The sequence below is a fragment of the Spea bombifrons genome, chromosome 10, assembly GCF_027358695.1.
Source record: "Spea bombifrons isolate aSpeBom1 chromosome 10, aSpeBom1.2.pri, whole genome shotgun sequence".
NCBI classification, from domain to species: domain Eukaryota; kingdom Metazoa; phylum Chordata; class Amphibia; order Anura; family Pelobatidae; genus Spea; species Spea bombifrons.
In genome coordinates, this window is record NC_071096.1 from 36,783,182 (window position 1) to 36,798,318 (window position 15,137).

Here is a 15,137-nt window from a genome sequence, read left to right on the forward strand (position 1 = left end):
TTCCCGTACGCTCTCTCGCTGCAACTTACTCCTGTGAAGTGCAGGATTTCTTATCAATGTCATTATCTTCCATTTCCAGGCCATTTCTCTTAGCGCGAGGTTCCGCATAAGGGCCATTAATGGGAAAGTAATGCTACCCCTTTAAAGGATGCAGAATAGATGCTAGAGGCACGCTGCCATCTTTTCTATGTTGGGAAAGTGTCCTCTATGTGGAGTACCCTTTCCTCTAACGTAAATGCTCCATAACTCCCTCTCGCAGAGACACTTAGAACATGAAAGGCACGTAGACTCCTCCAACCCACCTCACCCCGACGGCTGGCTGTAAATGGAAAACGCTCTGCCAGCGTGCTATTTCACTAGCTCAAAATTCCAACGTCCCCTTAATAAGCCCTCATTGTTTTCCTTTTATCTTCTAATGAAAAGCTGTAACAGCAATAAAAAGAATATTAAAAAAAAAAAAACGCTTCTCTTTGCTCCAATGCTTTGGAAAATTAATCCAATTTTCTGTTAAACAACAACTCAGTAAGTGAGAGCCCTTCGCGCTCCACCAAAGACACCAGCCGGGCCAATGGTTTTTCTTCCCCTTTCTTATCAAATATAGATGTTGAAGTTATATTATATACGTGCTGATAAATCTCACCCCTCTTTGAACAGAAAGTAGTTTAGGCCAAAAAAATGTTTTTTCTTCAAAATATATTTATATCTAAATATAAAATTATATATATATATATATATATATATATATATATATATATATACACACACAATATATACATATATAATATATATATTTAAATAAAATGAATGTCTCCGCAACACTATATACCCCCCTCCCTATTTATTTTGTAATTGTTTAATTCTCTCTTTATATCCCCCCTGCCTGCCATTATTACAATGTATCAGCGTTTCATTTATTTGGAATTTGGTCATATTATTGTACCGAAGTCGACCCATAATATTTTACAAAACAAAATGACGTGGTTGTTTTTTTGTAGAACTCAAATATGAACACCCTGAATGTAGCCTATTTTTCTTTCTTTTTTTTACAAAATGTGTTTGAGTTCATGCGTTTAATACAAGTCTTCGAAAGGTTTGGAATAGTTGAACATTTGGTAGTCCATGTAATAAAAATCAAATGTTCTCTGCCTTTCCATAGGGGACAGCTCTGCAAAATATTGCTGGGTGATTTTATTGGTCGTTCTTTCTTCGTTAGAATGTCTGTCTTTAAACTGGGGGAATGTCAAGTTTTGGGGGGCTCCAATAAGGCGCAGTAGAAAATTAGCATCTTCTTCCATGCTTTCAAATTTCCCGATAAAGTCGTAGTCTATTAAACAAGGGCTGCAAAGCCTGCTCACATGGTCCCAGTGAATGTCCATTCCCACCGGCCTGTGGACGTCGAGAAGGTATTGGATAAACTCTTTAAAACGCACTCCAGAGCCTGTCCTCAGTGCGTCCTTTGTGGCGTTGATCCGATACTTGGATATTATGGCTTTGCCAAAAACCGGGTGGTAGTAATTATTGGCGTGCTCGAACTTGTCCCGGAAAGCGGACACCAACCTTTCAAAGGGTTCCCGGATGAAGATCATTTTGGTGTAGGTGTTAAGTCGGTAAAAGATTCCATTGCGGTCAAAGCTATCAAGCCTTTTCAAATAATTCCCGTAGTGAACGGTGTTATGTTGTATGTCCTTGGTGGACGAGGCCAACCCATTGAGTACCATCAAGACCCGTTTCCAGTTGGAGCAACCGGCTTTTGGGACCTCGCAGTACAGAAGCTTGTGTTTGTCCTCCACGAAGATCCGCGAGACGTGGTACGGGGTGATGATTCTCCGGCTGCTGCTTTTGTACTTTGCACAGATCTCCTGCATCAGTTTTTTCCTCTCTCTCTGCATCTCGTAAAGCTTCTTCCACTTGCCGTTCTTGTCATCCAACTCAAGGTGAGTGAGGTCCACGGAAGAGCTGTTCATGGGGATGAAAACTGGGGTCTCACGGAGGAGAAAGCGCTTTCTTTTCTTTAAAAGTTTTCTGTCCATGTACTTCTTGTTTTCCCGCCTCAGGAACATCATCTTCTTCTGCCTCCTGTTTGTGTTGTGAAATACAGCCGCATATTGGTAAGGGGGATACGACGGAACGTCTTGGTTTATCTGCAGCAATTGTTTGTCTGCGTTCTCGCCCGCGTTCCCATATTGATTGTTAGACGTACAGTCCTGCGAATAAAATACAGCAGTGTTCAGAACGCCGCGGCACAAGGTACATTAAAAACAACATTATCATCCTGGAAAAACCTAAAACTTTGCTCGGGGATGGAAAGAAAAATAACAGAGTAATGGAACGCTGAAGAGATGATTCTATTTTATTTGTAGGGTTCCCTTTTATATGCGATTCTTGAATACCTCGCCCTATCTTCTGAAAAGAAAAGCCTTTGCGTTTTTTTTCTTTATTATACTTAGAAGATCATTCTGTAAAGTCAATCATTATGGATATAACAACACAAAGTACGGCTCTCCCCAACGCGTAGCCTCGGGAAAAACCTATTTACAAGTTCGGCAGATAACATTCAAAAAAGATGTCTGAGCTGGAAACGACACTGGCTTCCCGTACTGAGCGGCCGCCGCATGCGGACCTCACTTCTGTAATGTGATTATTCTGAATGTCGCTCCATGTCCCGACGCACTCCTGCCAGGAGCTGTCTGAGATACCTGGGCTCATCGCTATATGTTCTCAAGACCCCAAAACACTTACATTTCATATAAATGCAAGCGTCTTCCGTATTCTTGTTGTCTTTTTTTCTTTTCTCCTTTTTATTGCACTTCAAGACTAGACTGGCTGAGCACCTGAGTGAAATACTAATGCGGAGGGCAACTCAAACGCTCCTAGCGAGGGTGCTTGATACATCTTATAGGAAGACAAACGGTCAACACGAAAGCTCGGTGTAATCACTTGAAATATTTCTCCCCGGAGGGGTCCCGCTACAATGACAGAGCTTTCTCTTAATGTTAGACTGTTATGATGAGGCTTTTATCTTCGCGCCGTCGGAAAGAAGGCACGTGAGGTCATTCTGCCACTTATGGCGGCTGAAAACATAGCGCGGAATGGACTAGCAGCGGTTGTTACATTGTCATCAGTTTATTAACCCTTCTTGAGGCAAAAGAAAATGAAATGGATCTTTAACCTAATGGGAGGTATCCTATCATGTTATCCATTTTTAAGCTAACCCTTGAGTTGTACTTTTAGATGTTCCCAAGCAACAATAAAACATTCAATACCATTCAATATTTATTATATACTGTAATAAACTTCTGTTTTTTTAAGGAACGATCGGTGGATTTGAAACCCAGCATCCGGCAGAGCCGACCGGACATAGCATTATCCAAGAAGGATTGCACAGTCCTATGTTAGGTATGAATTTAGACGGAATTGTTCTCCCTGCTCATCTAGAGAGAGACAGAGCTGGTTTGATGAGCCAAATGGTTCCTTAGAAAGCTGCCAATTTCTGTTTCTTGACAGTCCTGACGCAGTGAGGGTAAATGGTAGACAACAGGACACAATCATTGTTACCACTGTAAAGGTAGCAGGACATCTGGCGCTTCGTGCAGCACCGAGACACAGCAGAAGTCAATGGAATTGTGGTAAATATGACCAGCTGGGGAGAAACCAAGCCGATGTCTATAAAATCTGCTATCATATAAACTAAGCTGCTGGAATCTGGCCTCTGAAAGCCGGAAAACCAACAACTGAATTTTAGAACGCAGACACAACCAAACATCTAAAACCAAACGTTCCGATCGGCTTCTTCTAACAATGAAGGGTCGCGTATGTACGATTGTCTCATTCCTTTCACTGTATCAAGCAGTTATTGTCCCCTGTGGCCTGATAGGGTCATTGAGAAGCTGACTTAAGCAGCATGAGGACAACTGTCTTCTGGGCTGATGGGATTTTAACGGCGTGGACCTTCCACGAGAGGTCATTTGGTCTGTTTCCAGAGCACAAGTATTTACGACTGCTCCACCAACTTTAGTTAAGTACGAGGTGTCAAGGCTTACGGACTGTTTTATGGGGCCAGGATCCTCGCTGGGAATAGCTTTGCTTCCCAAGAACTTCTGCTTATACGTTCTGATAAACATTCTAAGTTCCATTCTGGGTCATAAAACTCATTTATGTTCAAAACGATTACAATGTTGGCATAAAGTTTGCAGAGATATAATAGCGGACGCTCCCATATCCGGAGAGTTAATGGAACCGGTTTGATCTGTAAAGGGATTTATAAAGAGGTTTTACTAAACTCTCAAAAACAAAGTCTTCCTTAAGCCTCACGTCGCCTCTATTTTTTCCGTAATAAATGATACATTTTAAAATGTTTTAAAATGTTTTGTGGGATGTAGCATGTGTATCATGTTGACACAATGTTTTTAATGTTTTTAACTTTCTGCCACAATGAAGACTGGCTGTATTGTGGGTAATATCAGTAAACGGTATTGTTGGACTACGTAATGTTTTTTTTGGGGGGAAAAACATCCCACCTGTGGAGAATGTTGCTTCTTAGGGTCATGAGCAGACTAAACGATGTACACGCTGAAAGAGTAATTCTCGCGTTTGTAATTAATCCGAGCGGTGGAAACATTCTATTTAGAAGCAATTTCCTGCAGAGCGTTTTAAACCCACTAGATGGAGCAGCAACACTTCCAGCGAGTCCCGGAAAACCAGCCTTAAAGTTTGACATTTTTTATTTGGACCCTTTCCCCCTAAAGAACGCTCCCCTATTACGGATGCTGAAATTTGGAAATGCATATATTATTAACTCAGTTCGTTTGCGTGTAATATTAAGACGCAGCGTAGTGTGTCATGTGCGACATACACCGAATCACGTTACTTTCTAACGTATGAATGCGATTCTCAGCGTACCTTTTCCGGTCGGTGCAATGTCAGTCCAAATTTCATGCCTGAAAGACAAAAAATGCAGAGAGAATTAAAATGAGTAACAAATAATGACCCCCCCCACAACCATTTATTCTTCTTTACCAAGTACGATATAGTTTTATAACCTAATGACTTGTACAGTGCCACAGAATAGGATGGCGATATATATCAATAACTATTTGCATTACAGAGTGAAATGAAAGAGCGTGTTACGTGTATTGGTATTGCAGTGCGGCACCGGTTTGCTATGTAGCCTACTGGAGAATGTTATTTGTGACACGCAAGACACATAGCACACGGCATAAGCGTGACACGGGTCTTCCCAAGGTCTGAGGATAGCCAGGGGCGACAAGGAGCTAACGGAAGGGCTTAGCTGTTATTCTTTGACAAGAAGACATCAATTCCCTAGACAATGTCACCAATCTCACCAGAATGGCTTATACAGAAAGCAGCAGCATTTGCTTTGCTCTGAATTATTGGAATATTGGTGCAGACAACGAGAGGACGAACTCTCCATAAATAATTGGCTGAGCATGCGTACCGCTGAAACAATGGAACATGGGTAATTGGCACATGATTTATAGACGTGCAAATATACACTCACTGGCCACTTTATTAGGTACACCTGGCTGGTACCGGGCCGGACCCCCTTTTGCCTTCACTTTTGGGATTAATTGGAACGGAGATTGTGAGCCGGGCCTTCTGGTCCAACATCAGCGCCTGGTCTCACAAACGCTCTACTGGGTGAATGGGCAAAAATCCCACAGAATCACCCCAAAATCATGTGGAAAACCTTCCCAGAAGAGTGGAAGCCGTTATAGCTGCAAAGGGGGGAACGACTTCATATTAATGTCTGCCCCAATACTTTTCTCCATACAGTGTATATACGCACACTGTGTAAATAGAATACGTATGAGGATACATTGTTTTTACTTAATGGTCACAGTAAAATTCAGAGACCCCCCCAGTTGACGGGTAGATCATGTGCCTAAATAAATCCCATTTTTCTGCTATGATTTATAAATGAAGCTAAGTGCACATTTATACCCCGCAAGCTTTGGGGGCCGGATGTTTGTTGAAACTACAGACCAAAGGTAACATCGTAATTTGTTTTAGAACATTGCATAAAACCACTTAGTAGGCTATCTCTTTAAGTACTTTAATCGCACCCTAATATATTAATTGGAGATCTTTTGCAAACTAGAATGGATCACCAAATATCTTTTAGAAAGTCTCATCAGCAATGGCCACCAGACTCGCATTCTAATCTGAAGCAGTGAAAGGTAAAACGACACCGTAGGGGATTCCGAATATCACAAAGCCCACAGTACTGCGGAACGGAGAGATAAGAGGATGTCTTCTCAAACTGTGATCTCTCAACTACTGACGGATTAAAGGCGACTCGTCACAGCTCCGTCCCGTGGTCAGGACACTGTCTACAATAATAGCTGACTTTTCAGTCTTCGGGGTGAAAAATCCTGCCATTCGCGTCTCATTGGGAGCAACGGTTTTGGTTTGAAGCAACTCTTTGTGATCTAAATTAAGGTAAACCTCACGGAGATGTACTTTCTTACACGAGACAAACACAGCATTTCACTAACAGGGAGCCAAAGTACGACAATCACTCACTCAAACAATATAACAGAAACAATACGTTCCCTTACAATCACATGCTCTCCTAGACATTAGAACACGACCGTACACGACACGGCAGGCAAATCTTTCCGGAAACCTTTACAATAAGCGTGAAGAAAATCTTTCTGCTAGATTCCGCCAGGTTTTTTATATATATATATTTTATCACAGCAAGGAGCTCAGCTGCAGGAACCAAAGATTTATATTTATTGTTAGTAATGCCAACATGTGGAAGCTTTGAATTTGCATATCTAAATATGTATTATTCCACCAAAACGGCTAAATGGATTACAGGAAAAATCGAATAAGCACCCTTCTGCAGAAAACACACACTTTTAATGCATGTGCAGAATCCAAATCATACACCATTCGAAGAGGGTCATTTAAAACCCTGATGGATGGGAAGAGCCGCACTGCGCAGATCCATTAGGAAGGTAAAGACCCCCCCCAGGGAGCGGCTTTGGACTGGAACAAGGATTGTGTATTTTAATCTATTGCTGTAATAATGGGGGCCATGTTTATCTGACATCTGCTTGCGATAGGTCAGATGCTGCGGAATAAAATCCAGGATTTCGTTGTGCGTTGTTGGAGGACTATACTACCCGGGAACACGGCTAGGAGCCACCACATCAACTGCTGGAATCAGGTCTCGGCATGGCCCTTCTATTCTGAGCTTAAGCTGTTGTGGAGTCCAAACCCATAACTTAAACGTTTCATAGTAAAGAAAATGTAATAATGTATCAATGGCAAATAATGGACTATATAGTCCTACTCTCAGATTAGGAGGGAGAGGCAATGTTTAGGTTTTCTCAAGAGGTAAAGAGTTGGCCCTTCCACCACCAAGGGCTTTTCTACCCTGATCCTGGGTTCTACCCTTTTTAACCCAAATTCAAAGCCTAGTTATCGTTCTATAAGCAATAAGATGACATGACAGTCTTGTGGTGCCTTAAAGGTGCCTTTTCAGAAGGAAACCGCTCATGCTACCTTTCAAAAAGCTTCTCAGATCCACCATGATTGGAAGGATGGCGAGAAAGATTTGGGAAAGTCTGGCATTGGACACGACGACTGCTCGGGTTATATCATAGCAAGATCCGACTTCAAAGCTGGACATTTTGGTGTCAAGAGAGCTCTCTGCCCTCGACGGGTCACGTGTGTGTATAACCTGTGTGTATCTGACAGTTTCTGTAGCCACAAAACGTGCGACACAGAGGCGTCTTACAGAAAGTGCTGCGGAAAGGCGCCTTATAACTCGAGAAATGTTGTGCCTCTTATATAAAGCAGGAATTATCAGGTTTTTTTTTATTAGTGCATAAATTACCACTTTCTACTGTGCTGTCTCATTTGGTTACATCACGGGGAGAATGAAGTCATTGGTATATATTTAGCCGGGCACAAACACTGGGCATATGTTTACATAGGGGATTTACGGCTTCTCCGTCACTGCTAATATCAGGGAAATGTATGCATATGTGAGTTTATTCTCAGCGCGAGAGGGCAAAGCAATTAGAATATCACACTTAATAATTACAAACAAATTCAGCATTTATCTTCAAAATAAGAGCTTCATAAAACTGGTGACGTGGGGGGAAAACTAGAATAGCAGGCAGAGATCTTTTAATAGCCCGGCGTAAAGGTGCTGTTCCAGACAAAACGTTTGTGGCGCTCTCTAGCATGTTAATCAAAGAAGACTTAGCAGATTTGTCATCTCAACGTGTTCTTCTCCACCGTTAATCACATTACGCTGTCCGCTATAACACAGGGAGCTTCCAAGAAGTTGCGACAACGTGTCGGGAAGCTGCTTTTGTGTCATATGACAATCAAGTGTTCCTGTAACTTGATTAAAGCATTATTTCTGATGAGGGTTCTGGCATTCATCAGTACTTGAAGTGATGCTTCTCGTGTTGCATTTTGCTGCAAAACTGTTTAATTCCCCAGAGTAGGTGGAACAGCACCTTTAAACTCTTGGTTTGATTTCCAGACCTGCTAAGACGTATGATTTTCCTGTTTCCCCCCTAACGTTGGTCAATACTTTGTATATAACCTCTTTAGGCATGTTTCAGGTCACACTATACCGCTGGCCGTCAGGAGTAAGCATCCTGAATGATTCCATTCCTAGGATAAACTAAAGCACCCCCAGCCAGTGGCAGATCCGAAGATTACAGCCTATATAAATGAATCCCGCTGACGTGTAGACGCGATTAACATAATGCATGTGGTGTGGACTTCCAGACACATAATTATACAGATGCGTTAATTGCTCAGACTACGGCACGCGTAGCGGTGTCAGGAGCTGGTGTTCATTTCTCTCAAAGATGCAGAACAAACAGGATAAATGTGTTCACTTGATTGCTAATCACTCTGATACATCTTCAGACTCGTGACTTCTAAATATCGTCTTCCTGCAGCTTCATCGCTCTCCTTCCCGCCCCAGACGTGTCACATCACATTTCCAGCTCTGAGCGCAGAAACCTCTCTAAGTGCGTTGAAGTCAGGCAGTAAAATTGCCTTGCGAGGACCTCCTCTTCTAATCAGATCTCGGTTTAGCATTCAACAGAATCCTTGACATTCGCAGCATTTGAATCCCTGAGTTAGAGCGCAACCTGGCAGGGTATTATAAATCATATTAACAGGAGTTCCACGGCATATCTGAAGCCACCGGGTACACGGGAAGCTCATTTCTTTCAATGCTACTTGGAAACTGATAGTTGATACAATCAGACGACTCAGCGGCTGGCGTTAGACGCGGTTCCCGAGCTCTGTTTGTGGCTCGCTCCACCCATTGGCATTGGTCCCTCTCAGTAATGACATCATATGATAACATAAACGTGTTACGGCTCCATACATATACTGTATTTAACCAAAAAAGGCGTTGGTGGTCACAGACGCACCTGGAGTTTCCTAAAAGCAAAGACCCGAGTGTTCCATGCATGGAATCCGAAGGAATATTCACGTTGGTTGTACCGGTTGGGTAAATTAACATTTTAAAAGGTCAGAGGTTGCAAAATGGTGAATTCCGAACATAATATGGCAGCCGACATCCATTAGCTGACGTTTTCAGCCAACGTTAGCAGCTCACCGCAAATTGAATATCTGTTTACTATTCAGAGAAATGACACAGAAGGCGATCTGCTGTGAATTAAAATCCAAGTATGTTTCCGGATCAGCTGCAAACGACAAATTTAACAAAGCAACGCGGGCACGGTAAAGAAACTACAAATGTGAATCAAGTCGTGTATCTGTCAGGAAACAAGCGAACCTTTTCACCCTCCCTGTGATTGCGAGAGGCGCGCAGGTTCACCGCTGACTGGGCAAAAGGCTGGGTGAAAAGGACAAGGAACGTTTTTTTTCTCCATGGAGTTGGGGTAATTAGCGGGCACCTCTGCCGTCTTCTGGGGGCTAAGGCGTCTCTTCTAGCCTCCAGGTGTTGCTTGTATCTTTTGGCAATAATATGACTGAGATGGGAGCGTCTGGGCCGGTGCCAGCCATTCCAGGAATCAAGACACATTGAGCTGAACCGAGGCCCATCTGTTCCATCAACATTTACATCGTAGCATCACATGATTGTTTAAAACGTGGATGTAGAGTCTGGCCCATCACAGAAATGTGTCTTCCTTTCATAGAACCACCTTAACACCTTCCGCCGAGAGGCTGTGCCATGTATCTAAGATGCTTTAAGAAGCATAGTCCTCTATACAGAGGTACATAACTGCTACTCTTCAGAAACGTTAGTCGAAGAAATTCATTTAAGTCGTTTTGTTTCTACACAATGGACAAACACTTTAGATCATGTTAATTCTCCGCATTCCCCACGGGCTATAAACTGTTCCATCGTTACAAGGCAGAAGAATTACAGCCACCTGCATGTTTACAGTGAAACATTGTAGCCAAAAAGGGTTAATGCGCTTGGATTTAATTTATAAAGAGCATTCTTCAATCAGCAGATAATTGGAGATGCATTTAAATAGGTTGTAATTATCAATGAGCCGGTTCTTTTACTTTGCTTTTATTTAATGTTTGTTTAGCTCTCCTGGGTCTGATGAATGGAGAGTTTAATATTTTATTTTTGGGGGGGGGGTCGGGAAGACTTGGCATGAACACCAGAAACCGGATGTCGGCCGCGCTGCACGCGCTTTGACTGATAATTAATTGTAAAGTGGATTTTCCCAGACATCCTGATATACGTTCCATGGAAAGGAAATGCAAAGTGTTGATACTGATGTAATCGAGACTACCAGTTACTAATTAACAGCGGGAACATTTCTCCAGAGACGGCGAGAGACGCACACATCGTGAATCATTTAATCTGTTTGTCTTGGTTACAAAAAATACTCTTGGTTTTATGTCTTCTATATCAGCATCTGCTCTCATCTGTGGCAACATTTAAATATTTTTTTGGACCCTAATAGCCAAGCGTATACCCCTCCCAGGGATTGTGTAATTATTCATCCCACCTCACAAGTTGTGAGGAAAGAAGGAAGGCCATTGTTGCCCCCTTTTTCGTTTTTTTCCCATTTCTTTAACATAGTGTGGGACAGTTCATTTTGCACTCGCATGCCCTCACCTGTAACACACAAAATATAAGCTCAGAGGCTCTTAGATACTCTTGAAAACAACTCTCAGATATCTGTTAATTCCACTGCCTACGACTAAGCAGTAAGGTGCAAAATGCACCGAGTGATTTCATTATTTTGTGCATGTACTTTGCTCTGTGTGGGTTTACAAAAAAGCCTTCACAAGAATTTGAGAAATACTCCTGGATTCCTTTAATTTTATTTTTCTCCTTATTTTGCTGACATATGCCTGTCACTATCCACTCTCAACTGATCTAAGCCTTAACTCAACTGACCACTTACCTTCTAAGTGAATGGACCCATTTATGTGACGTCCATGCCAGGAGGATGGGGAGGTTAACATGAAAATACCACTTGTAGGGAGTACTTATTTTACTTTAGTTAATTTCCAAGATAGACGTCTGTCCAACTCGCACAAGTATCCTGCTCGACAGACAAAGAGACCCTATTTTCCCATCTGAAGCATGAAAGGTATATCCTATCACTGTTTTTCATCACAGCGCGTCCCCTTTAAGCTCTCAATGTCACCTGCTTTCACCAGTGCTAGCTTTCACAGAGATTTACTGGTCCTTTCCCCCTCTCTTTAATGCCAAGCAGCTCCAGAGCCTCAAAGGTTTTATAAACAGGGCAAAATAGTCTTCCAGAGGCCTTTGATTTGCGTCCTTCCCTTTAAGGTACGACACCTTTCAACTTTATTTTAAAACATTCATTGCGGACGGCCACAGCCTGCCAAGCATGCGGAATGTCCATCAAAAGGACTTCCAGAATAGCACATCCCGCTGGGTGTTTTTTTTGGGGTTATATATGCAATTATCCGGTTCCATTAATATTTGTGATTTCTTCCGTGAAACCTTACAGCACGCGCTCAACACATTTCCACCCGGCTCCTCTAGAAAGGCTCGTAATCAAACACATTTCTGCTTTCCTTAAATAAAAAATAACACCCAAGGAGAAAAAGTAACATTGTATCTTATGTGCTCTTATTAGTGAAACTGGAATATCTACAAACTCCCAGTAAGAATACAGTTAGCATGCATCATTGCAAAGAAAGAAACACTTACTTAATCTCAATCAAAGACATTAATCCCACGTTTTATGATTGAAAGCAGGAAAGGCACACATTAGCGTGGGATGGCTGCATATCCCTATGGACATTCATTACACAAAGCAGACATTAGCGCAGTTGGACCCGTGGAGGGGACCTCTTCTCAGGGACTGAGTGAACATACCAGCATAAATTCCTGTTTGGACTATAAACTATTTCTGCAACAAGCAATGCTCATACTGCCATACCCCTTCTCCCAGGATCCCCATCCGAAGGGCCAACGGATAATGGATACCGAGCCTCCCCGACGCCTGCGCTTTCATCAAAAATGGGACTGACGCAGACGTTAGTGGATATACAAAACATGTGGAAGTCACTTAAATCCCACTGTAAGAGGATAAAGATCAGTCCCGGAGAGGGCTGAGACGACTTGGTGTTAGTTATATTCCTACAATAAGACATCATGTTTCCCTTCTTGTGACTTTGATTTAAAATAAATATTCTATGATCCTTATGGGTCTGAGCTGGGATTTTGCGTTGGTTCCACGCAGTTCTAGAAGTTCTATCGAGCCTGGGATTTACTCAGCCTACCCCAAATTAAGGGGCGCATCTCCATGGAGGTTCCTATATAAGTTCTTGTAATCAAACGTCTAAGAGTCACACAATTAAATGTATTCTCTACATACAAGGGACAGAATCTTTACTGTGATTGTCCGATTTCCCTTAAAACAGTCCCACATCTGCAGTCCGTTCTTAACAATGCATCACAGCAGCCACGAGAAACACTTGTCTTTAATGCATAAATCATTTGAGGGAGCTTAAGCAATGACATTATAATAAGGAAAGGCACCAAAACAAAGCAGCTTTTTATGTAGCGGAGTCATTGGCACGAAGATTTGCATTTGATTAAAGCTGGCTTTTATGGTCCAAGCCCTTACTGAAACGTGACGACGCATAGCCCGGCGCCGATTATGGAGATTCACATCCGTAACTTATTTACGCATTAAAACCTGGGGTAAAATAAAAACGAAGGTTTCTTTTTCCCAGAACCAGCGTCCCCTAGACAAAGGTGAACCTGTTTCAATGAGCACGGGGTATAACGGTGCAGAGAACAGGATATATAAACAAAGCCTATTCAGTCTATGAAAAGCACCATTTAGATGGTAACAAGGACTGGCTGAGAGTACGAGTGACCTTCAGACCCTGCCAGTGCTCCGGTGGGTTCACGACAAGTTCTGCCCCCATCGGACTCCGCTCAGTGGGAACTGTCTGCCCCCAAACTGGCTCCAGCTTATGCCACGTTATATTTACCATCTTCCTATCTCTCAAGATAGACCAAGAAGCGTCTTTGAGACCCAAGACTAGCTTTAACACCCTGTGGTTCTCCCATCCGCAGCACCTGCACCATTCATCATTGATAAACCTCCGTGTGTATGAATGAACGCCGACGCTGTAAGTCGGCGCGGCCACAATGGCGTTAAAGTCTAGACATGCAATAGATGTCCAATAATTACATAGAAAATAAAATAAAAAGTACTTTCTTCCCCGTTTCTCCAGATGGTAGAGCACTCCGCGACAGTGCTTAGAATAATTAACATTATCGGCAGTCAACCGGTACTCCCAATCCTGAATTCAGCCGAAAATCCATTGAGTGCACATTAATAAGCAGCCAGGGCTTGCCCGAGACAGGCTAATTGAGAACCGGTACAGCAGCAAGTGGCATTTCACGTGGAGAGTGCTGCCATGTAATTGGAAAACAAATTAAAGAAATTGTGGGTGGTTTGCTGTAGGGAATCCCGTATTTCATAGGTTTTTAATAACAGCTGCAGAGCTATTTCATTATAAATAATGTATCGCCCTTTCTATACTTGTCACTGAATAAAGACGGCGTTTTCGAGCTGAACAATAGCGAGTGGCTAATTACGAATTCTGATCCTTAAATCATCAGAACAGGGGAGTAAGCATGTGACGATTTACAGTCTTTTCCTAGGGCATCAAATATTGATAGGGCAACGGCACAGAGACCCTTGAAGAGCGCAATCTGCCCCCGGTGTCGGCATTTTTACATTTACCGGAGGATGACCATTTTGCTGATAGCATCGTAGCTCTTGGAGAGGTATCCCCTGGCTGCCCGCACTGATTGCACATAACGACAATCGACATAATGGCATTTGTTCCTCGCTTTTTTTTGGCTTTTTGATGCTTTTGCGTCAACAAAATCCCCAGGGTGCATTTCAATTCTAGTGACCGACGTATGGCCGGTAAACATGCAAAAATACATCTAGTATCATCTAATATCATTAGTTCTTTGTTAGAATGTTAAACAAAAAATGGAAAAAAAATGTCTACTCGGGAGCGTGGGCTGAGAACGGAAGGTTTTGTTTGCATATCGGCTCGAAGATATTTAGGTGGCCTAATTAAAGAGTGACATTTTCCATTCTTAATTTATATTCAGCAAGAATCCAGTGAAGAAGGCGGAAAAAGCTTGGTCTGTTCTGTTGCATTTCCCATTCCCTCTCGGACGCATCCATGGGAATATCATTAATTAGCATCATTAGCTTTCAGACACTGTCGGCAGTTACTTGCAGCTTCTACTTAACACCTTCCACTTATGCTCCATTGTCACATTTCATATTTGCATATAGACAGCCTCACCAGACAGTCTGACTTTGACAAGGGCATTGTGCTTGTTTTAAGCTGGTAAGAAGCATTGCCGGTATGCCGTAGCCATAGCCGGGAACTCCCCGGGTGAAGCCCTGGTCAGTCTTTTATCTCTGATGTTTGGCCGCACCCACTTCCTGTCTATTCTCATCAACTAAAGGCTGTTTGGGGCTAGCCCCTCCCCTAAGTATGTCTGGCCCTGCCCATATCTGAAGTCCCATCCCCCTAGGTATGACTGTAGCGGTGCACGCGGCCACCCAAAATATATTCACAGACGCATTGCAACATCGAGCCAGTAAGCAGCACTAGGG

General features: G+C 42.7%; 1 protein-coding gene across 1 annotated transcript in view; it reads right to left on the reverse strand.

Annotated features, from left to right (window-relative positions):
- Window positions 1-1,010: 1,010 nt before the first annotated feature.
- The window catches only part of CHST8 (carbohydrate sulfotransferase 8), a 107,050-nt gene continuing 92,923 nt past the window's right edge, over window positions 1,011-15,137 (reverse strand). Inside the window, exons 3-4 of the mRNA XM_053449665.1 lie at window positions 4,900-4,937; window positions 1,011-2,204 (exon numbers count right to left, since the gene is read on the reverse strand). Of these exons, the coding sequence (XP_053305640.1) occupies window positions 1,071-2,204; window positions 4,900-4,937 (1,172 nt within the window). The 3' untranslated portion in view covers window positions 1,011-1,070. The remainder of the gene's footprint in view (window positions 2,205-4,899; window positions 4,938-15,137) is intronic.